Source organism: Ictalurus furcatus, chromosome 13, assembly GCF_023375685.1.
Source record: "Ictalurus furcatus strain D&B chromosome 13, Billie_1.0, whole genome shotgun sequence".
Lineage (NCBI taxonomy): Eukaryota > Metazoa > Chordata > Actinopteri > Siluriformes > Ictaluridae > Ictalurus > Ictalurus furcatus.
Genome location: NC_071267.1, coordinates 23884205 through 23909110, shown reverse-complemented (window position 1 = coordinate 23909110; position 24906 = coordinate 23884205). Strand labels below are relative to the sequence as shown.

General features: G+C 41.1%; 1 protein-coding gene across 1 annotated transcript in view; it reads left to right on the top strand.

The window, feature by feature from the left end:
• The first annotated feature begins 3814 nt into the window (after positions 1-3814).
• rgs7b (regulator of G protein signaling 7b) overlaps positions 3815-24906 on the top strand; it is a 110921-nt gene continuing 89829 nt past the window's right edge. Inside the window, exon 1 of the mRNA XM_053639365.1 lies at positions 3815-4258. Coding sequence (XP_053495340.1) covers positions 4028-4258 — 231 coding nt within the window. The 5' untranslated portion in view covers positions 3815-4027. The remainder of the gene's footprint in view (positions 4259-24906) is intronic.

Sequence of the window (24906 nt, the reverse complement as noted above, 5' to 3'; positions counted from 1 at the left end):
TGATGGTGGTGGTGCCTCACAAGTCCTGGGTTTAATTGTGGTCTGGGTTTCATCCAGTTCTACAGTGTCATATATCAAGAAGGTAACTCTGGACTTCATTTCCCAGCAACCACTGCACCATATTACTGACACATGACCACCTACACCTGTATCACGTTTTTTGTTTAACGAGCTCTCATATATATATATATATATATATATATATAGCCACTGTTTGCACTGCTTCTTTGTCTCACGTAATTGTCTATCCTTGCTTTTGTCCGTGCGTTGATGGTTAGTTTTGCCACAGTATTTAGCCTTGTGTTATGGTGTTTTTGTGTCTGTTTGTTTATTAAATGTTTGAAATCTGCGATTGCTTCCGCATCCTTCTTTGTAACGTGACAGAACATGAGAGCTTCAACGGAAGCAGCAGATCACCATGAAATACCTGTGCTTCACTCTACCACCTATGTTCGCGGAGAACTATGCCACACCACGCCAACAGGAGGAGGAGTCTGGGTAAAAGTGGGTGTCTGTTGTCTGGGCTAGTACCATCTCCCACCCTCCCACCTCTAGTATGGATCTAGTCCAGCAAACGGAGTCAGCGGAGAACGGAAGTCAGCCTCCCTGCTCGTCTGAGGACGCCGCTCAGCTTTTCTGTTCAGCTGAGGACGTCGCTCAGTCGCCCGGGTTGGCTGAAGACGTTGCTCCGTGTCCCGACATACCCAAGTGCTCCCCTCTGTTTTCCAACCCCGCGCACAACGCCGCTGTGCTTGCCTGCTCCGCTGAGGAACTCACCCTGCTTTTCTGAACCGCTGAGGGCATCGCTCGGCTTTACCGCTCCGCTGAGGAAGGCACTCTGCTTTTCAGCCCTGCGGAGGATGTCGCTCTGCCTTCCTGCTCGGCTGAGGATGCCACTCAGCCTTTGTGTTCAGCTTAGGACGTCGCTCCGCCTTCCTGCTCGGCTGAGGACGTCGCTCCGCCTTCCTGCTCGGCTGAGGACGTCGCTCCGCCTTCCTGCTCGGCTGAGGACTTCGCTCCGCCTTCCTGCTCGGCTGAGGACTTCGCTCCGCCTTCCTGCTCGGCTGAGTACGTCGCTCCGCCTTCCTGCTCGGCTGAGGTCGTCACTCTGCCATCCTGCTTCGCTGAGGACGTCGCTCTGCCTCCATGTTCCGCTGAAGTCGTCGTTCCTCTTCTCTGCTGTGTGCCGTATGTCACTCCCCCTTCCTGCTCCACGGAGGGCATCGTTTCCCCCTCGTGCTCCGTGGAGAGCATCGTTCCTCCCTTTGGCCTCGCGGAGAACCACGCTCCCCTCCCTGGCCTCGCGGAGAACCTCGCTCCCCTCTATGGCCTCGCAGAAATCTTGGAGCTTCCCTTTGGCCTTGCAGAGAACATCGCTCTCTTCTCCTGTCCTGTGGAGGAAGTTGTCCCGCTGTTCTGCCCCGCAGAGATCGCTCTGAGCTCCAGCCCTGCTGAGGACGTCGCTCTGAGCTCCAGCCCCGCTGAGGACGTCGCTCTGCTTACCTGTTCCACTGAGGACATCACTCTGCTTACCTGTTACACTGAGGACGGTGCGTTGCTTTCTTGCTCCGCTGAGGATGCCGTGCAGTCTCCTAGTCCTGCTGGGGACATTTTGCCCAGGGGGCCAGGACCACCAGATGGAGGGAGTGCATTTTTGGGCGCTACGGGAGAAGTGCCCTTGGGGGGTGCTTCTGTCATATCAAGGAGGTAACTCTGGACTTCATTTCCCAGAAGCCACTGCACCATATTACTGTCACATGGCCACCTGCACCTGTATCACGTTTTTTGTTTAATGAGCTCTCTCTATATATAGCCACTGTTTGCACTGCTTCTTTGTCTCACGTAATTGTCTATCCTTGCTTTTGTCCGCGCATCGATGGTTAGTTTTGCCACAGTATTTAGCCTCGTGTTATGGTGTCTTTGTTTTTGTGTCTGTTTGTTTATTAAATGTTTGAAATCTGCGATTGCTTCCGCATCCTTCTTTGTAAGGTGACATACAGTTTCCTCCCACTGTCCAAAAACATGCAACTGGCTATGCTAAATTGCTCCTAGGTGTGAACATGTATGTCCGGGGTATATTCCCACCACACACCCAGTGTTCCTGGGATAGGCTCTGGTTCCACCTTGACCAGGATAAAACCTTTACTGAAGATGACTGAATGAATGCAGTTTCTTGGATCTTCCAGCAGCATTGTCATGGGCCTAGTACTGACATCAATCATGTCACTGCCATATATGTTGGAGTTGATGTTGTGTCACTGAAATATCTCACCAAGGAAGAACTACTGTGTGTATATAGGAAGTAAAACTGGCCAAGAAGTGAACCTTGTGAGACTCCTTGCATGACTGGAGTGGTAGAGGTGTAGTACTTTTATGGTCAGCTGTAAATTGCCATGTCAAGTCGAGTAAACTTGTCTGAGCTGAAGCTTGGGGATATGATTGTCCTTGTCAAGTATAGCAGGATAAACCAATAAATGTGAATGACATAAGGTCTTAGAAACGCTCATATAAGCGATCCGTACAGCTGGAAAGCTGCTTGGGCTTGGAGAACTTGAGCATATTCCTGTCATGGTATCAGATGATGACCTTTCCCAGTTCTGTCCAGTTCAAACATGTTTGTTAGCTGATAAGTTAACTCAGGCGTGTTGGAAGTTGAGCTCCCCCCCCCCCCCATACATAGAAATGCTAGAAAATTCTATTTATTTCTAAAGAGGCCAAACTTGATGCCATGTTTGGCACATGATCTTCTGGAACAGAGCCAGAATAAAGAGACTGAAATGAACCCCAGGTTTAAGTTTTAATTTGCAGGTCAGAACAGGAAACGCTCAGGAACAGTAAATTCTCACCGAGGCGTCATTCCTTCCTTCGGGACATGTGATATGCAATTAGAGGAGACAGCTCGAGGACTTTTGTCACAGAGCCAGCGACACTCCTTTCTTAATTTACAGCCCTGATGAGGATCTCGTCCCTGATGACACCCTGGATGGTGACTATTTCTCACCGAGCTCCAAGCGCGTGCATTTGCAACGTGAGTTGACACCGATGCACATATTGCACGCGACTCTGTGTTTGATCATCTTCACCATCATCATCATCACCACCATCATCCCAAGAGCGGTAGGCACTACTGCTGATTTATTTATTTATTTATTTATTTTTGGTCCCGGTTGGTGAAGCTCGTTATTCTTGTACCGTGACGCCGAGCGCACGCGAAACGACCGGAGCGCGCTCACGTTACGGAGCCGCGAGATTCCGCGCGCGCCGCCGCTTCAGCTCCGACGGAGCAGTAATAGTTGGTTGTTTCGCACGAGCGCCAAGGAGGGAAAAAAAAAAATCCGCTCTTTCCAATGCAAGATCCTTTCGGCGCCTGACAAACCCGAGCACCGCGAGATACAAAACGAAAGCGGAGGGAGGGACCGCACGACGTGCGCGATTGTAGCAGGTAATAACGATGTTCTAATGCTTCTTCTTAGTATTATTATTTATTTTAAAACAACACAACGCGTCGTCTCGAGCCTACTCAATTCCGCGGAGCTGTCTATGGTGCTGAAATCGCGTGCATAAACTGCAGTGATGCATTGAATAGATCGTGCACAAGACAAGCTTTTATTCCTGCTGCATGCATTCAAACGCATCCCGGGCCACTGAACACATTGCAGGCTGCACCTTAACGCAATTGCATTTCTGTCGTGGCGTTTGCATAGGATAGGGATTTTATTTCCAGAAAGTATTTGTATGCATGCCTGCATGCATGCATGCAGGCATGCATGTGCTCTGCAGTTTGCATTCACGTTTATGTGATTATGGATTTGCGTTGTGTGTAATTAGATTGTGCACTCGTCTGACTGAATGTGTGGACAGATGGAGGAGGTTTGTTTGCAGCTCCCAGTCACTAAACACTGCTGTGGAGGAGTTTATTTAGCGTGTAATACTGAAGGGTGAATGGATGCTATACTGCATGACAGTACAAATCATAACGTTAGATTATTATATATAGTCAGATTCATCTTTATATTTGCACAAGCCGATGGAATCTTCTCCATGCATAATGTTAAACTCTCTCTCTCTCTCTCTCTCTCTCTCTGTGTGTGTGTGTGTGTGTGTGTGTGTGTGTGTGTGTGTGTGTGTTTCCTTTTCTCATCCAGGAGTACTCAAGGCTGGCTGTTCATTACTGGGAGGCATGGCTCAGACTAACAGCTATGGACAGAGCAGCAATGGAGTAGCGGATGAGTCTCCCAACATGCTCGTCTACAGAAAAGTAGGTCCCTCAGGTCTTTGTCGCTCTACATTGCTCTATTAACTGCAAACATGAGTTCTCCTGGTAACCAGCTGTCTGCTTTAGCTGGATGTAATCCTGGTTGATGCTGGCCTTTTTCTTTAATCTATTTAACTCTTGTAGTCATCTCCATTTAACTAGTATATTAGGATATAGATAAAATGCAAAGACTCACTTCAGCAAGCATGGTGTAAACATGCCTGCACAGCCAGAGGAAAGGAGGATGCCCATTACTGGATCGATTAGGAGTGATTTGCCCAGCAATCTGAGCCAAAACCTGGCTTACACACTTGTTTTATCCCTTTCCAAGTGCACAATAATGTGTGAGTAATACCTAACTGCCACTGCCAACAGTAGTCGTCAATCCTTAGAAGACCAATGCACCTTTCTGTTGACTAACCTCATTTCATTTGGTGATTATTCAGAACAAAAATGTGCACTTGTTCAAGGCTATTTATTTAGATTGACTTGCATTAATCAGCCAGCGTAATTTCGCTTACTTATTTGGAGTGTTTCCTTCTACTTTTTCTCAAATTAAGCATAGAAATGTACATTCCCCCCACTGGCCAGACAGAGCAAGATTTGATTTTTATTTATTTTTTTTTCAAACTGGGCATCCTGTCTCTAGGGAGTGTAAACGCACTGAGCTTGTGCTAATTGCAAAAGTTGTTTAGAGAACATTTATTAACCGTAATGTTTAATAACTGATTAATATCAGTGTGGTGTGGCTTGTCTGGTCAGTGTAGCAAAAAAAAAAAAAAGAAGTCATTTGTGGATACTGCAAAAGTGTGGGTGATTTGGGTATTTATTTATTTTTTCTTTCAGCTTTTCCCCATTTTGAACCACAATAATAAGCCATTAGGGTGTAAATATTTTAGTCATGTAAAATAATTTTTAACATCTTTACACTGCTAACTGGGTACATTCCTCAATCTTATAATTGCATTGAATAACCTGTCCTATTAGTGACACTGTATTTACTGAATAATGCATAGTAGTTAGAGTATATGATGATAAATTAGTGACTCAATCTTTCATCCATTCATCTTCAGTAAGCTCTTTATCCTGGTCAGGGTCACAGTGGATCCGGAGCCTATCTGTAGAACACTGGGGGATGTGTCAGGCATATACCCTGGATGGGACATCATTCAGTCACAGGGCACAATGCACACACCAATCTGGACTCACCAGAGGTGGGTAGAGTAGCCAAAAATTTTTACCCAACTACAAGTAAAACTACTTACAGAAATAATTACTCGAGTAACAGTAAAAGTAATAATGTTAATAATTACCTAAGAGTAATAAAGTATCCAATGAGAAGACTACTCAAGTAGCAAGTTACTAGTTACCTCGGATCTGATTCAAATGAAGGGAAAATCCTGAATCTCAGACTACATAGAGAACTGTAAATCCCTACCTCTTCTTGAAAGTCTGTTCTGTTTATATAATATAAAACCTGGGATCAAGATGTAGCAGTATATCCCAGTCCTGTGATGGGTACAATAACACACAACCTGCCATTCTCAACACAAAATCTCACACACGCACCGCAAAAAACAAACATTTTCCCAACAGTTGACTGTCTTTATTTTCACGACATGTTAACAACACAAGCTTGTCAGCATCTGCATTTAAATAAGACAACAGGGAACAAAAGAACAGACTATTGAACAGAACACAAGAGAAAGTGTGTAGAGAGAGAGAGAGTGTATGTTTTAGTATGTGCAGACCACTGCTGCATATCGCGAGACTCGCGACCTCATTATACGTGATGTCAACTAATTATTAAAACAACATATATTCATTAAACACTTAACAATAATGGAACACCACCGAATGTAGCGACATTCGAATGTAGTACATTTCTGTGATTGAAAATGAACTTGAGTAAGGGTATGGCCAGTTAAACTTAATCTTAAAAGTTGTTTTTTTTTTTTTAAAAAAGTTTTTGTTTTTTTTTTGGGAGGGGGGTGGACTTTCGAAACTCCACACAGATGTCATTGAAAAATACGCTCTAATATAAATAACTTTAAATATATGTAGAAAAGAAAAAACATGGTGTTTATTAACAGGTTGTAGGTTCCACTACTGAACCCTGAGTTCTGAGTGCTAAACCGTACACCACAGGTTCCCGACCCTGGTTCTAGAGATCACTGTCCTACATATTTTTAGTGTTTTCCTGCAATAACACACCCACCTTAACTCATGATGGGCTGAATCAGCTGAATGAGGTGTATTAGGAGCAGAAAAACACTAAAATGTGCAGGAAATGGGGTACTCCAGGATTAAGGTTTGGGAACCTGTGCCATACCCCATGACTGGCTGGATCTGGGTGCTTTAAAATTATTTCTGCAAGCACAGTGATAGCTCAGTGGTTTAGGTTCTGAGCTACGTCTGCCAGAGAGTCTCTGTTGAGCTCTTGAGAGAGGCCCTTAAGCCTCACTTGATCAGCTCCCTGCTTGGATTGATTCACAACCTGCTAAATTAAATTTAGTGCCTTCAGCCTGGTGAGTAGCTTGGTGAGTAGACTTGATTCCGACTGGGGACTGGTGGAGTCTCAAATGAACGTGTAGCTGCTTTAAGTAAAGTTGACTTTGCATTTTCTTGCATTTATCCAAGGTATACAGTTAAAGGCTTTCTATTTAACCTCGAGGTCGTTCAGATGTTCTACCAGTGATTTGACTTCTTTGTTTGCTTGGGTAGTTTTCTGAGGGGGGAATTTGCTGTATTTGTACATCATCTGGAATGTACTCATTTACCAATGACTATCTTTCCAGATGCCGTGTTTACTTTTCTGTAGATTTCTTACATAAGGCTACTTATGATGGTTTACACTTTCTTGTAATCTTCAATATCACTTTGCTCTTCTTGATTCTGCTCCTGATGGGTGTATTTTCTGTGTATTGTTTCGCCTTCTCCATGGTGAGGGACGTGTCTGTCACTTGAACTATGCATTTGCAATACTGGTCATACTGTTTGGGTTTTATGTACAGTGCTCCTGTATTGATTATCCTACATAGGTCATCTCACTGTACTCTACAGTGTTTATGTGTAAATGATGAATAAGATGATGGTAAGAGTTTGCGAGTTTTGCACATACATAATTCCCTTTCAAGATTTACACATTTACAAGAAGAGGAAGGAAAGAAGGTCAAGCAATGCAGAGGGATTAGGACAGAGTCTTTGATGTGTGTCAGTATTGAGTATGAGGCAGAAAGCTGGATGCAAGCAAGTGCTGTGGTTGGAAAATCATGTGGCAGCCAAGCAGACGGTCCAGAATAATGATCAAAACCAGGTCCAACTTCAGTCAAGTTTCTGTTTGATGGATACGAAGCATGAATATCAACGGCAGAGGTTTAAGGTTTGGGAACCTGTGCCATACCCCATGACTGGCTGGATCTGGGTGCTTTAAAATTATTTCTGAAAGCACAGTGATAGCTCAGTGGTTTAGATTTACTGATTACACAGGCAAGACTTTGCGAAGTGTGTTTGACAGTCCAGGTTATTTAAAGGAGTTTGTGAATGAGATACGGGTATGCGTGAATAGAAATTGGTGGACTGTGAATGGATATCGGTGTCATGTGATTAGTCAGGTGATGTAGCTTGTAGTGTATGTGCTGACTGAGAATGCTGAGTTTGTTTGTTTGATATGCTACTTGTTGAGGATTGTTCTGGGAGTTGGGGTTTGAGACACTAGCAGGCACATCTTGACTTTGAGATTTTAGATTGCTGATGATTTCTTTCATGTATGTGTGTTAGAAAATGCTTTTTGACCAGCCTATACTAGAGGGTATAGTTAGTCCTGGATCAAAATTAATAAACGTAATTCCAGTGTATGGTTACTAATCTGTATCCAGAAAAAGTGTAATTAAGTCAGTTTTATGCGGCGGGGGTTTGATTCCCACCGCAGCCCTGTGTATGCAGGGTTTGCGTGTTTTCCCTGTGCCACGGGGGTTTCCTCCAGGTACTCCAGTTTCCTCCCCCATCCAAAGACATGCATGGTAGGATGATCGGCATGTCCAGTGTCCGTAGTGTGTATGTGATTGTGCCCTGTGATGGATTGGCACCCCGTCCAGGGTGTACCCCGCCTTGTGCCCGATGCTCCCTGGGATAGGCTCCATGTTCCCCACAACCCAGTAGGATAAGCGGTATAGAAAATGGATGGATGGATATACGTAAGTCCTGACTGGTGTGGAAATAATGGGTGTGAGAAGCTTTAAGCATCTACAATAAGATCACTGGAACTGTCACCACGACTTTGCAGTTTTTCTTTATTTTATGTGCATTTAACGGAATTACTCTTTTTATCAGTAATTAAGGATTCTGTCAGTACACATTGTCTTTTATGCCCTCAAAGAGATGGCATTATTTTCAGCAGATATAATGGCTGTTACTCAGAATGGATATTCATAGCTACAGTTGGGGAAAAAAAGAGATATTAATTTGTTTTCAATGACCATTTTGTGAACACCACCTGCAAAGTCACATTTTTGATGAATTTATTGAAGGAAATCGATCATTTGGGCAATACCCGTATTACCAGATCTATCAGTCACATTTTAGTTTTCAGCCCCAGGATGGTGTATATGATGTCAGTCAACTTTCACTGTCTGTATAGTCCTGAGGTCATATCTGCAATGAGCAACACTTTAGTTTGCTTTAGACAGATTAAGGAGGACATCTGTAATCATGATGAGTGATAGGATAGGATTTACAGGATGATGTGTCAATACAATGTACACATTGTTTGGCATAACCAAAAAGTCCCCTTTGTAATGACTCATTCGTTTTCAGTAACTGTTTTTATCCTGAAATGGATCCACACCAATTCACACCTGGTGGTAATCTAGCATAGCCAATTCCAGAGAACGTGGAAGGAAACCCACACAGATATGGCGAGAAACTCCACACAGACAGTAATCCAAGCTCAGGATTGAACAAAGGACCCTGGAGCTGCCCACTGTACCACATGCGCAATACGTACAGTGGTGCTTGGAAGTTTGTGAAGCCTTTCGAATTTTCAATATTTCTGCATAAATATGACCTGAACATCATCAGATTTTCACACAAGTCCTAATAGTGGACAACGAGAACCCCTTTAAACAAATGAGATAAAAATATTATACTTGGCCATTTATTTATCGAGGAAAATGATCCGATATTACACCTCAAGTGGCAAAAGTAGGTGAACCTCTTAGATTGGCAGTTTAATTTGAAGGTGAAATTAGAGTCGGGTGTTTTCAAACAGTGGGATGAATATCAGGTGTGAGTGAGCACCCTGTTTAATTTAAAGAACAAGGATCTATCAGAGTCTGATCTTCACAACACATGTTTGTGGAAGTGTATCATGGCACGAACAAAAGAGAGCTGTTGATGCTCATCAGGTTGGAAAAGGTCACAAAACCATCTCTAAAGAGTTTGGGCTCCACCAATCCACAGTCAGACAGATTGTGTACAAAGGCAGGAAATTCAAGACCATTGTTACCGTCCCAAGGACTACAAGGTCACAAAGGAACTCAGGGTAACTTCTAAGCTACTAAAGGGCTCTCCCACATTGGCTAATGTTAAAGTTCATGAGTCCACCGTCAGGAGAACACTGAACATCAATGGTGTGTGTGGGAGGTTACAAGGAGAACGTCACTTCTCTCCAAGAAGAACATTGCTGCCTGTCTCTATTTGCTAAAGTTCACAGGGACAAGCCAGAAGGCTATAGTTTTGTGGATGGATGAGAACAAAATAGAACTTTTTAGTTTAAATGAGAAGACTTACGTTAGTTATGTTAACTCATAAACTAAGAGTTGAAGGGATTCATTCACAAAATATTTGTCTATAACGGGGCATAGTCAAATACAGCTCTTATTTCTTTACAAGGCTGTAACTACACTTCAATATCCACACGAGATAAAATATCACAGTGGCTAGAGAGCAGCTAGGCTTGTGACCTTGATGGTGTTACAGGGCCTGAGGGAGGATTGGAAGAAAATGAATGGGGTAATCCAGAGATTAAAGCCTCGGTGGTGACACTTTAGGCACTGTGGCTGCTTGTGACAGTCATCTGTGTCCTACTTTCTTCCATGGAGGAATAAATTGAATATCACTACCACACATATAACACCATAGTGTTTTGGTTCACCTTCAGGTCTTTTCCAGCTCATGAATCCTCTACCAAATCCTGTTCTGAACACTTCATGTGAACGAGGGCTTTGTGTATCTGGGGCTCGGGCCTAAAATTAAAGGAGCTGCTGAATATTTTAGCACCTGCATTACTCAGGCTGTGCCTACACTGTAAATCCACCGCTGTCCTGCTTCTCGGTTTCTTCCTCTATGTCCACAGCATGGAAATGGAGTAGGTGTTGTCGTCATCGTCGTTGTTGTTCTGGTGGTACGCTCTGTTTCATATTCATATATCAGGCCCTCTAGTGAGCAGGGGGTTGCTGAATGACGAGAGCAATGCTTTTATGATTCAAACTCCTAACGCTGAAGCCGAGCTCGAGTAAGGAGTCTGATTGCATGCTGGTGTAATTGATTCATTTCACCGGCTAATTTCCTTTCTGGGGATTTCTAATGTTGATAGAGAGGTGCTGGGTGATATGACCTAGATTCATGCTTCATAGAGAGTGAAGAGTCTATGTCAAGGATTAGCTTGGAATTCCCAATCAGTACCAAGATCCAGATCAGATTCTGATTTACTATTAATGGAGAAATTAAGGAATAAAACACTTGGCGGCACGTTGTTATAGGAAATGAATGAATAAAGTTGATTTTCTGTCAATTTTCCTGTAACAGCATGTCCCAAATTGTTTTATCTGTTTTATACCACAGGAATTTGCCAATGATTACATTTTTTTTATTTATTAGAGAAAGATTTGTCTTACTTTTTGACTGTTTTATAGCAACATTTAATGTTTTGTGGCTTTTAATATGAATATGTTAGCCTTGTGCTCCAAAACAATGACAAAATTCAAGTTTAGAAGATGTACGCATTCAAAATGTACAGTCTCTCTCTGTACCACCAGTACGGATCAACAATCTGGATGACATCATTTTGCACTTCAGCTTCTCATCAGATTTTCTGTCCAATCGTATGCTCTCTAGAACCTGAAGTGTCCCCGACAATAAAAAAAAATCACCTTGCTGAAGTTGCCGAAATCTTCTCACCAAGCGTGTGCTGTATACGTGTCTTTGGCTGTTCGATCGCAGGCGTTTTATTCCGTTTTCCAACTGTAAGTCGATTAAGATGGAAATGGCTTGAATTCATTCGCTTGGAAGAAAGAGGCTGTGAGATAAGCTAATGGCTATTTATAAAGGGGGAGGAGCCACTCGACATGTCCCACCCTGACGTCCTGTTTCAGCGGAAATTACATCGACACATCGAATAACGCTGCACGTTTCAAGGTACTTCACGGGGACTTTAACGTTGTGGAATGTACATAAAACAAATCAGTTCAGGCTCGCACGTATGTTATGATGTTATAACAGTCGTGGAAATTGTTCAATTGTGAGACCGCATTGTTTCTTCTTTGCTGTTCAGTTGCCTTTTGAGGTAAACCTCAACACTTCACCGTTATATATTACTGTAAGATTGTCTCAATTTCATTCAAAGCTCTAATTTTTTTTTTTAAATCGGCACATTCCGATCGCATTAGTATATATTAATGTACTTGTTCTGATATGTTATCATTTCTACAGTAACAGTTAATTTACAGGGACTTGTATGGTGGGCATAATCTAAGCCTATTAATAAACTGATAAAAATAATGGGCTGTTGTTTAACAAAGAAAAATGTATCATTTTTGATATGATGATGTTTTCTGTAAGATGTTTATTTAACATTCATGGAAGGAGTCTCTAGAGTCAGCTCTTTGTAACATTTGAGGGGTAAAACCGGAACTGTTTAGCTGTTATAGCAGAAGTCATAACATGAACTAACTTGTTTTGTTTGGATATTCCACATCGTTAAATGTCGCTAAACGGTTACATGTCACTCTTGAATAAATGAAAGATTGTAAACATTGGCATTGACTGCTGTGGTATATGAGGAATAAAACACTTCAGGATGTGCTGTTATTGGAGAAAAATCACCATCAGGGTGGTAACGATAACTCCACTTCATGTTGAGCTGCTGTTTTCTTAGAAAAGCACACCCCAATTGTTGTATTCCTTACATAATAGCTCTGTTGATTAAACTCCTCATGATGTCAGGAGGAAGTGGTCCAGACTAACATACTGGTGTTTGCTAGTAAGTTTAACTAACTGCATTTGTCTTGTTAAAAGTAGCAACGCTCTAACAAGTATTTCATTCCACTGCCGTGATGAGGTTAATCGCCGTTCTGTTCTATAGTCTTTATATTTTTTAACTGGCAGAATGTCACACAGTGTGGGGTTTAAAATGTCAACAAGTCAAGTATCTGCTATTGAAAGGACTTGGCATCGGTTCTGTGAAATGCACGTTAACATGGATAATGAGATGTAAAATCAGTTGCATACACAAATAGCATGGTTTCATTTACATAATGTTGATGGGACACGACAAGCTTTTATTTTTCATTATGGAAGTGCTGCATTGCTTATAGCTGGGTTTACTCCAACTGCTCCTTTAAGTGGAAATCAAAGTATGAGAAGCTGCTGTGTGGCTTTACAGATCTTGTTGATCGTCATAATGTTCAGCAGGATTGAGAAAATCAGCCTGTGGCATTGCATAGAAGCTGTGTGTGTGTGTGTGTGTGTGTGTGTGTGTGTGTGTGTGTGTGTGTGTGTGTGTGTGTGTGTGTGTGTGTGTGTGTGTGTGTGTGTGTGTGGTTGTTGTGGCTGTAAGGGGCTCTGTTGGAGTTCAGTTCCCTGCAATTACAAGCACAAAAGCTGAAGTCTCGCCTTCATTCAGATCAAAGCACGTCGGTTTGGCCGTCTCGCTTCAGAGCAACACTTAACCTATATCGCTGTGTTAAAAGCAATTGCTGAAATATTAGCGGGCCGGGTATATCTGAAACAACAAATATTGATTTCTGTTCTCTTTCACAAGCACATTTTCTCTTACTTTCTCTTATTTCTCTCACAGTGCTGTGAAAAAAAATAATATTTGCCCCCATCCTGATTTCTTCTGTTTTTGTTTATCTCTCATAGTAAATTGTTTCAGAAATTAAAACAAACTCTAGGACAAAACAAAGTCAACCAGAGTAAACACAAAACACGGTTTTTAAGTGATAATTCCCCGAAACTATGAAAGCTGGAGTAGACACAACTAAGCCTGATTACTGCAAACTCTGTTCAATCAAATCAACACTTAAATAGAACTTTTCAACAGCAAGTTGGTTAAAAGGTCTTACCCAGTAACACACTGTGTCAAAGTTGAAAGAAATTCCAGAAACGATAAGGAAAAAGGTGATTGAATATATCACTCTGGGAAGGGTTACAAAGCTATTTCAAAGGCTCTGGGACTCCAAAGAACCACAGTGAGAGCCGTTATCTCCAAATGACTCCAAAATCTCCCGAACTCGGCACAGTAGTTAAACTTCCCAGAAGCGGCCGACCTTACAAAATTCCTCCAAGAGCACAGCAACGACTCATCCAGGAAGTCACAAAAGAGCCAAGGACAACATCAAATGACCTACAGGCCTCTATGGCATGAATAAAGGTCACTGTTCATGACTCCACTATCCATGGAAGAGTGGTGAGGTGAAAACCACTGCTAAACCAGAAGAACCTTAAGGTTTTTTTTTTTGCCAAAACACACCTTCATGATCCTCAAACCTTTTGGGAGAATGTTCTGTGTAGTGATGAGTTGAAAGTGGAACTGTTTGGAAGACAGCGGTCCCGTTACATCTGGCATAAACCAAACACTAAATTCCACAAAAAGAACATCATCGCTACGGTCAAGCATGGTGGAGGAAGTGTGATGGTGTGGGGATGTTTTGCTGCTTCAGGGGCTGGGCAACTTGCAATAACTGAGGGAAACATGAATTCTGCTCTCTACCAGAAAATCCTAAAGGAGAATGTCCGGTCTTCAGTCCGTAAGTGGAAACTCAAACGTAACTGGATTATGCAGCAAGACAATGATCCAAAGCATAGGAGTAAATCCCAGTTCTAGAAGTAAGTGAAAGGAGCTCAGCCAGATTTTAAGATTAAGGGGGCAGTTAGTTTTTCACATTGGTGATAGGTGTTGGATAATTGTTTTTGCTTCAATAAAAATAATAATAAAAACTGCATTGTGTGTTTACTCAGCTCGCCTTTGTTTTATGTTGTATTTTGTTTGCAGACCTAAAACTATTTAGTATGAGATATGCACAGATGCACACAAAAGGATCATTATTTCGAAATTGCAGCGTAGTGATGCAAAATTTGTTTGATGAAATATTTCACAAGCACATACACTCTTAAAAATGTAAATGTGACTTCTTTGAATAAGACTTCCAGTAACATTTCAAAAATAATAACACTCAAAATCTGTGTTCGTAGCTGAGCGATATTCATAATATTACTTTGTAATATGAGAATCCAACAAAATATTGGATATTGGATGATTCTCTCAAACCTCATGACCGCTAGTATAGGAACGCCTGCTATAAACCATATCCCAGTGTTGAGAAATCTGTGTTGACATATGTGTTCAGCACAAAAGTCTGTCTTTCCTCTTTAAAGTGTTTTATATTTAAAAAAATAAATAAATAAAAAGGTACCTGTAGTGATGATTGCTTGGGTAAAGCTGTCATTGTCCAAGGATGAAAAGTTTCCAAGATCTCTGAGAATCGGACGACCTCCTCTCAGGCTGACCATAGACATTGTCCATTCATAAACAACGTTATGAATATTTGTAGATGTACAAATTCTTTTGTGTTGTAGTGACTTCAACTGCATGCTCTGGATAAGACTTAATGCCTAAATCTAAATAATACGTGGATGTACATTCAACTTGTGATTAAGCCAAATGACTTGAATGCTAAATGATTCAGGAATGGGGGAAAAAAAGAAGAAGAAGAACATTGTGCAGCAAGAAAAATAAAACTCCATATAACTTGGAAGATGCCTGATCTGGGTCTGTAATATTGATTTGTGTGAGCAGGATCTTATTTTTAAAGTGCTTGGTATGAGTTTACTGAGGGAGAGTGTTCATAAGGCTACATGACACCCACAAAAGCTCTTACACAAACACTTATAAAGGCCTATTCCAAAAGGTGGCAGCTGAGCTAAAGAATACATTTGTTATTTTGATGGAAAAGGTGACGTAACACGTGAGTCAAGTGACATAAAGTTGCATCATGACCCTTTCTGGTCTGAATTCTGTATTATTTTCTCTGGCTATAGAATGCAACATTTTGGAACTAGTCACCTAACTTTAAAACTATAAGCTCCTTCACTTTCTCTGATGATATGTTCATCTCTGAGACTCATAGACACAGCTAGCTCACTAACTCAGCTAGCTATAGATAATGTAGACAGCACAATTATGTTCACTGGCCACTTTATATTTTCAGTTATCCAGTTTGGGTGAGCCTGTACCCACAGTAGACGCAGATTCCTGTTCTTAGCTGGCAGGGCTGGAGCCCTACGTGGTCTTCTGCTGTTGTAGTCCAACTGCTTCCTGGTTTGACATGCTGTTTGTTCTGAGACGCTTTTCTGCTCACCATGATTGTAAAGAGTGGTTGAGTTACTCTAGCCTTCCTCTCAGCACGAACCAGTCTGACCGTTCTCCTCTAACGAGAGAGAGAAAGCAAGAGAGAGAGAGAGAGAGAGAGAGAGAGAGAATCATTACCATTATGTGACTCTGTACATTGAGCTACAATGTCTGTTGCTAGAATGTTCAAATGTAAATCAATCATTGGCATGCCACTCTCATCAAAAATAAAAGGAAAGGACATATGATAATACTAAATAGCACACACACACACACACACACACACACACACACACACACACACACACACACACATATGCTCAGTAGGACACTGTCAGGAAAACTCAGCCCTGTTCTGGATCTTGTTCTTTTTTTAGCAGCTTACTGCAAAAACACCCAGCTTATAAACAGCTCATCATTAATCTCTCTCACACACACAGAGGTGTATGCGTTCATTCATTACCCACTCCTTCTCTGTGACTCCTCCTCCCATTCACAGCTGGCACTCAGCCACGCCCTCACTGCTACAAGGTGTTGCTGTGCGTTCAAGTCCTCCTGGGAAGTTTGTATTTACGAGTTCGGGTTAGGAAGTCCTATTAATGATGTCAGGTGTACCTTCTCTCTTTTAATTAATTACAAAAAATACAGTAACTCTACTTCTAGAAGAATGAAGAATGAGCATCATGCTTTGTAAAAAATGTTTTTAATCAATCAATTTATGAAGATTGTATACAGCAGTTGCATCCATTGATTCCGGCATGTTTTCTTACTGGTGTGCCCTTACTCGGAGCTCATGATTACTCATAATTACGACTTTGTGGTGGCGTTCATGTTCGTTCAACTAGTAAATAAAATCTTTATTACTGAATCCGCATCGCTCTGCTGTGTTGATGGAATCGTCACAAAAATTGTGACGCATGTTTACAATGTTCCTGTGGGACTTTTTTCCATCATGCAGTAGGCCTCGTTCAAAGCCCTGTTCCTGATGCACCGCTTCTAATATTTAATCTGCTTAATAGTATTCCATCATTCATGGATTCATGCTTGCTGTCGTGGGCGAGGCCTGTGCCATGCTGGCACTGAATAATGCACCACAGAGCAGCTAGATTTTCCACACAACCTGTGTAAAGTGCAGCCTGGATACAGCAGTGCTGTCGCAGGCTGGAATAGGCTAGCAACTCTGGGCACGTTTTTTGCAGTGTGTGCATGTGTCTGTCTGTCTTCCCAGCTTGAACTCGCCAACGTGATGAGTCTAGATAAGGACATCATGGCGGTATAGGTGTGATTAATTCCCTAGGACGCAATCCATTACCCGTCTCTCATCCCTCTCTCCTTCTATCTGCCACCCTCTAGCACTGCTTCACTGCTTTATATATCTTCTACTTCACTCACACACTCTCCTCTGACCTCTCTCTTTCTCAGCTGAAGCTTGACTGAACCGAAAAACATCATATGGCCTTCATTTCCTGAGATCCAGATTCATTTCTCCTGTTCACTGTACCGCTAAAGACACTAATGAAGCCTTTGTAGAGCAACATATACCATGTCTTTATCATTGTCTATTTAAAATACAGAGATGTGCGTCAATCTAAATGAATCCGTCTAAATGAACTGTTTTATACAGTGCGAAATCGGTTCCCGACTAAATAAAAGTTTTGTCATGATGCTTTTGGTTGCCAGACTTGATCCGAAGAAGATAATGTATGACATCTGACAGGGTTATAACTGAAATGACATAAGAGATAAATAAAAATGTTTGAACTGAAATATTACTTGTGATATGAATATGAATATGAATGACATTTATCTATCTTTTTTTTTTGTATCAAGAGTGTGCAAACCTTTGCACTTCACTTTACATGGACCCTAAAATCTGGTGAAAATCTCCATTTACTGCATCTTATGTTATGCATAAGAAAGGAGCAACATTTAGTCTCGATGTTACCATAACAACAAGAAGTGTGAGTCCTGTCAGAGTGTAACATATTAGCTGTGTTTGCCTTGTGTGTGTGTGTGTGTGTGTGTGTGTGTGTGTTCTTTTTAATAGTCCTTCAGATGTCCTTATTAAACAGAAGGCGAGAAGGAAGAATACTGCCCAGAGGCCAATCACCATCATTACGCAACCTCACAATTGTTATTTAAATCCGTAAAAATGTGTAACATGGACTTTGTTTTTTCACATACTGCACTTTTGTGGCTGCGATGTTGCTCAGCATGCACAAGATTACGTAACTGATTATTAAGCAGATTATGCGCTTCAAACTTCATTCATTCAGACCTCATTTGATTTTGTTTTATTCGCATTTATTTTTGAAATTTCTTTATTTTATTATTAAGATAGTGGTCAGATTATTACCCGAACAGGCTGCATAGATACTAAATGAGTTAATGAATGAATTTACATTATTTGCTGATTAGTGCAAAGCAACCATTACACTCAGTAAAATCGCTGATAATAAATGCACAATAAAGCTAGGTTATTTCAAAACTTTAAACCAGTTCACAGCACTCGATTCGGATTAGTCAGAAGGTGTTCGTTCATTTTCTATAATAGCAGCTCTGAAAACAGTTCCGGCTGTAAGGATTACGCTCTATATACGTGGATTTTTTTAAAAAGTGTGTACGTAATTGTGGATATGGTGAAGTTTTCTGTTAGGGGATGTTTGTTTAGCATTTTTTGGAAAGAGTTTCCAGAGTCGGTGCGTTGTAACCCTCAGAGATAAAATCTGTTTCTTGTTTTCTGACACAGGAAAGTTTCTGGGAAAACATCCAATTTTTGTCTTATTAACTTCAAGAGAGAAAAAGAGAGGGAGGTTAGGGACCTTCTGTTTTATAGCTGTTGTAATGTAAATGATAACGGGAACTTGTTTCGTGGACGTTCCATAACATTAAATTTAACTATAAACTGATGGGGGAGAAAAAAACGATGCCATTGTTTAATAAATAATACTTGCTAGCACGGGCAAATTGCTGTGGTGGTAGAGAAATTAAACACTGTGGGATGTGCTGTTATTGGAAAAGAGTTGTGTCAGGATGCATCACACTCTTCCTCATTGATTATTTCCATATAGCAGCCCACTGAATCATGCTTTGGTTCTTACATAAGACACAATCAGTACGTTTACACGGACGACAATAATCCGATATTAACCCGATTAAGACGATACTCAGATTAAGAAACTAGCATGTAAACAGCGATTATTGATGACCTTAATCCGGTTAAAGTCACACTCGAAGTAAACACAAATGGAATTAAGACGTGTGGAGTATTCCTGTTTTAGTCGCGTTATCGACGTGAGTTACAGACATGTACACACCTTAATCACACTATTAACGTCGTGTGGGAGTTTTCACCACATTGTGCGAGAGAACACACACACATGGCAGAGCTCAACCGTTTGACGGCAAATAAGAGAGCACGGCTGTGTCCGAAACTGCGTACTTACCTACTATACTGTATAGTAGGTGAACTACATGTATCTCGGGTACTATATAGTAGGTACGCACGCGGTTTGGGACGCAGCCCACGGCTTCAAGCAGTCGTCTATTTGCACGTATAGCATGACAAATAATTAACTGCACTTGAAGCGTTCGTAAAATTAAAAATGAAACACCCAAAACTGTATACGGTACCATAACGAAGACGAATTGTATGTCGATACGTGAAATTCTGGAGGGAACGTCGGACGGCGTGGCGTGGGGACATAATGACGTGTGCCGTTAATCGCTCTATGTTCTATAACATGTAAAACGGGAACATGAAAGGAGTATTCTAAAAGCGACTCATGTGAACACCTTAATCATGATATTGTCTTGCTCAGAATAAGGTCAATAATTAGATTATTGCTGTCCATGTAAATGTAGTCATTGATATGACAAAAGGACAGAACAGTAACATCAGCCAACAGTGTACATTTTCCAATAAATGCTTCATATGCCCATAGTACTTGAATGCCCATTGTACATGAATGTCCACATTTACATTCGTTTATGACCGAGAACAAAACCAGAGTGAAGCAGTTTCTGAATTTTAACCAATGGCTCCATTTTGTGAGCAGGCTGCAATTCTCAAATCAAGGTCTCCTTTAACTGATTACACTTAAATGCTTAGACACACTGTCAACATGAGGTCCCTTTACAAATGTGCATGAGAATTGAAATGGTCATGATTTGGTGTTTAAGGCTGAGATCAAAATGCGATTAGACATGAATCTGATCTGATTGAATGTGTTTTGGTGTTGAGTCTGCATTAAGGAGATTAGATAAAAATGTGGGGTATAAATCGAATTTTGCTGTCTCTGAACGATGCGGCCTAGACCGTTCCATACTGCAGTGCTGCAGCGGGGAAACTAGTGTGTCCTTGTTCACAGATCTATTAGCAGATAAAGCAAAGCTGTTTAAAGTTTTACTTATCTCTGTCTCCTCTAGGCAATGCAGGAGTCTGTGCTTTGCTCATCGGGTCTCCTGGTGTTTCTCCTCTTTTGTAGTGTAGTGCTGTAGTACCTCACTGGATGTAGGGTTTACATGGGGGTAGATTCAATTGTGAGAGTTTATGTAACCTGTGTTGGTTCTTTTTTACGAGAACATTTGGTACAAAGGATCTTAAATGTCTATATCTCTGCAGAAACACAAATACCTGTCACTCTTCCGTACTAGACCAAAGGCTGAGAAACTCTATGCAGCGTTTGACTTAATAATTCATACATTTTTATTTTCAGTTATGCATCGACATGAATGTTAACTGGTATAGTGTTCTAATATAGTTATGTCAGTCAAACCCATTTTTATTTTTAACTCAATCATATATTGGCTGGACACCGTGAAAGTACTTGTGATGTTGGCTTTAATGAGTTAATATCGTCTGGAGAAGTGGTTAGTGGTTAGCATTGCTTAGTGGTTAAAACTCCTACCAAGTGATGAAAAGAATGGTTTTATAAATCCCAGGTCACACCCAGGGTTATTTTTGCCTGTGTTTATCTCCATAACCAGTTCTGAGCTTAATACTGGGTATACTGAAAGAATTTTCACCCTATGTGACTGAATGATTGAGGGAGTGAGTGATTGACTGGCTGAATGTAATAGAGTGTAAAACACTGTATGGCTAATTCACTGAGTGACAATCAGTAAGTGTGTAAGTGAACCACTAAATGAATCTGTGAGTGAATCAGTGAATGGGTGATTCAGTGAGCAAGCAAGACACTAATGAACCAGTGAATGACCATCTTCACAAATCCAATACAGAGTGAGTGAATCAATGAGTGACTGAGTGAGTGAATCAGTGAGTGAATCACTGAGTTAGTGAATAAATGAGTGGATCAGTAAGTCAAAAAATGATAAGGGAGTGTAAGTAAAGTAAGTAAATCAGTGAGTGACTGAGTAGTGACTGAATGAGTAAATGAATCACTGAGTGAGTGAATAAGTAAGTCATTGAATGAGCAAATTAGTAAGGAAGTGTGTGAGTGAATCAGGCCGTTAATCAGTTAGTGAGCGAATCAGTGAATGTGCGAGTAAATCCACGAGTGAAGTGGCTGAGTAGTGAGTGAGTGACTTAATGAGTAAATCATTAAGCAACTGTGTGAGTGAATCGTGGAAGGAGCAAGTGAGTTAATGAATCGGTAAGTGAGTGAATCAGTGAACATGTGAGTGAATCAATGAGTGTCTGATTAGTGATTGAATGAGGAAGTGAATCAGTGAGTGAGTTAATGAATTAATGAGTCACTGAATAAGTTAATTAATAAGCAGAGTGTGGGTTAGTTAATCGGTAAGTGAGTGACTGTGAATGAGTGAGTGAGGTGAGTGATTAAGTCGGTGCATGAGTGAATCATTCATTCAATGAATCATTCATTCAGTGAATCAAGTCGCATGACACATACAGTACATGAGGTGCTTCACATCCAAGAGTTTTTATTTCCTCTTTTTAAAAAAAAAAAAAAAAAAAAAAGGAGCAGCTCAAAAATGTTAAGTGTGCTATTCATACAATTCATCGTCTTTGGAAATTCAGCGACACCTGATACATGAAACATTCAACACTGTGCTATTACACTGCTGTAGTCAGTCAGTCACAGAGTGAGAATTTGTTGAAGTAACAGATCCTGGCACACGCTGTCTCTCTTTCATTCAGGCTTCATGATAACCAGTCACATACAGACAGCACTAGACCTTCCTGTAGAAAGCGGTCACTAAAGAGATCATAGAGTTTTTAATATCTACTGAAAGTGTGTGTGTGTGAGAGAGAGAGAGAGAGATGGAGAGAGAGAGAGAGCGTTTCATGCTGACCATGTCAGAGGCATTTGGGTCCTTCTGGTCGTTGGCAACAGTGCCTTTTTCCTCTGCTCTTAATCATTTCTTTGAAGTTGCCTCTCGGCTCCTCGACTCTCCATCCAGCTTTTATGTTACTGCCAGTGCGAGATATCACCAGAGCAAAGAGGCCTTATGTAAACACTCACTCTGTGAGAGCGTGTGTGTTTTTGTGTGCATGGATGTGCCTACACATAGCTTCACTAAAATATCCCTCACAGTTGTTTTGATGTTTTGGTTCCTAATCTCTCACATGGTCACTGTGCCTTATGGAGAGCTTTCATGAAACTGATAATTGAAATAAAGGTATTAATGAATAAATTTGTAGCTCCAATGGAGCCCATAAAAGCCTCTCATATTTCTCATTATGGTGCTGTAAACAGATCCACTTGGCTCAGCGTGACTCAGATGGAGTGCTGCAGGGCCAAGGAACTGCACAGTTTCATGTTTTGCATCTTTAGCTGATTCACTGGATAATTACCAATCAGTTGAGATGAAACAGGTGTATTGAACCAAAAAGAGTAGGAACGTTTTGCCTCCATCAGGACCTAGGTTGTGGTTGAAATCGTGTACGTGTACACTATTAGGAGAGTAACGCAATGCCACTTTCTGTATCTGTACATGTCTCATGCTCAAAATCCAATCTGCATAGCTGTAGGTGTATTCGGTTTTAAAAACCATGCTATAAGGAGCTGAGTTTTTTAATTGGTTATTTGGTCGACAATAAATTGCCCCTAGACGTGAATAAGTGTGTGAAAGAGTGTGTGTACATCCCTGAGTTTCCTTCTACACATCTCTCAACTACACCCTTCTAAAAATATAAGAACAGAACGTAAGGAACGTTGAGAACTGATGGCTCAGCACAGTCAAAGTGACTGTCTTGGAGATTTGTTGTGTTTATTTCCTTTCAGCTGAATATAGAGTTATGCGTACTTCGTAATCAGCTGTCTGATTTATTTATTGAGAAAAGGAAATAAATAACCATCAGGCTTTCACGACACTATTTCCTCACAGCTGTTACTTCCTGTGCATATGAGGTATCGAGGTTCAGGCTCAGTAGTGTGAGTTAATCAGGGAGCAGGTGTGAGCTTGTTCATTTCAGCGTTGACCATTTGTTTAGTTTCATCACAGCTTTATTAAATTAAATGACAATTTTATTCGGCTTGAAGTTGGGGGCCAGGGTCAATTTGATTTTGGTTCACCTAATAAGAAAATGATGGTGGTTTTCAATTACGGAGATAATTTTAGTGCATTCAATTCCAGACCTGATGCCCCGAGCGTTCCCCAGCATAATGACACCGAGAATTCAATCAATTCAGTTTTATTCAAGTTGATTTGGTGAGCACATTGAAATGAAAGTGAGCCCAGATGTGTCCTTTGACCTGCAAGCTCTCCTTTGACTGCCTGTGACGGAAATGTATGTAGCATGTTTTATGGCAGTCAGCATTATGGCGCCCTGATTATAAATAAATAAATAAGTGCCATATTTAAATGTATGCAGCAATATAGTGACGCCAGATAGATTATATTTCTGAATTTTCCACCACGGCGGCCATTTTTCCTGAAATTGAATTCGATCACAATAACAATAGTTACAGTGATGAAGAGAAAATGGCAGGACCCCAGGGTTGCTAGGCCCCAATTTGAGAACCAAGGCTCTAGGATACCTCACTTGGCCACTAATCTATTGCCATGCATTCTAAGATTTCTTCTACTGATGTTCAGACTACAAAATGGCACAAGACCCAAAATAGTGCACTCTCTAGTGAATAGGGTACAATTATGAACATCACATTACATGTTCTTCCACTCCATCTTCTGCTTGTTGGGACATCTCTCTTTGTTTCCCTCTCCTCATCTTTCTCCCTACATCTTCCGCTTTCTCCCTCGTCTCCTTGTCCTCTATTTCTTTTTTTTTTTTTAAAAAAGCGACCTGCGTTTGTACCAGTTTGAGAGCTGAACCTTTATGTAATCAGATGTGGGAGTTGTGCATCTGGCTTCGAGAACAATTTCCCATCCAAAGTCTACTGCTTCAGTCTCTGTACACAGAACAAAGACATCATCAACAACAATTACACACAATGGGAGATTTTTGGTTGCTTTTAGATGTATGTTCTAAGTGTCTGTCTTCTTAAAGGACGTTTTGTTGCCGTTAGCATTAGCTGTTTAGTTTAGCCTTCTATCACCCCCACACTGTTCTACAGTTACATTCTTGAAAACAACCCAAAAAGTTCTTCTGCCAGTCATTTCTACTTCGCAAAAGCAAATACAATTTAGCAAAGCGACTTTATTTATTTATTTTTAGGCTACAGTACTCTGTAGCCTTAGCATGGTGTCAGTCTGCAAAGATCATGTTGTATAAGGAGCCAGCTGGTAAAAACTCAGTCTGCCTAAAGAAGTCTAAATCCTTGCTAGCTCTCACTATTTGATTAGGAAGTTGTATCAGTTGTTTGTAATCATATACCGTTTGCCAAAACGTCCGCACTACTCCTGCATGATCATTGAAACCTAGAAGAGTGCTTACACTCTCACTATAGATGACCGAGCACAAAGTTTCACAGCGTTTAAAGGACCTAATAAACGACTTTTATACAGTAGGAAGAAATTTAGTCAACAATGCAGAAGTAAATGAATAATTCCGCGATTATTTCCTCAGCAATGTTAGCAGGAACTGACATCAGTTGAGCAAAGAGACGATGATGAGGCTCGTGTTTAAACACCACGA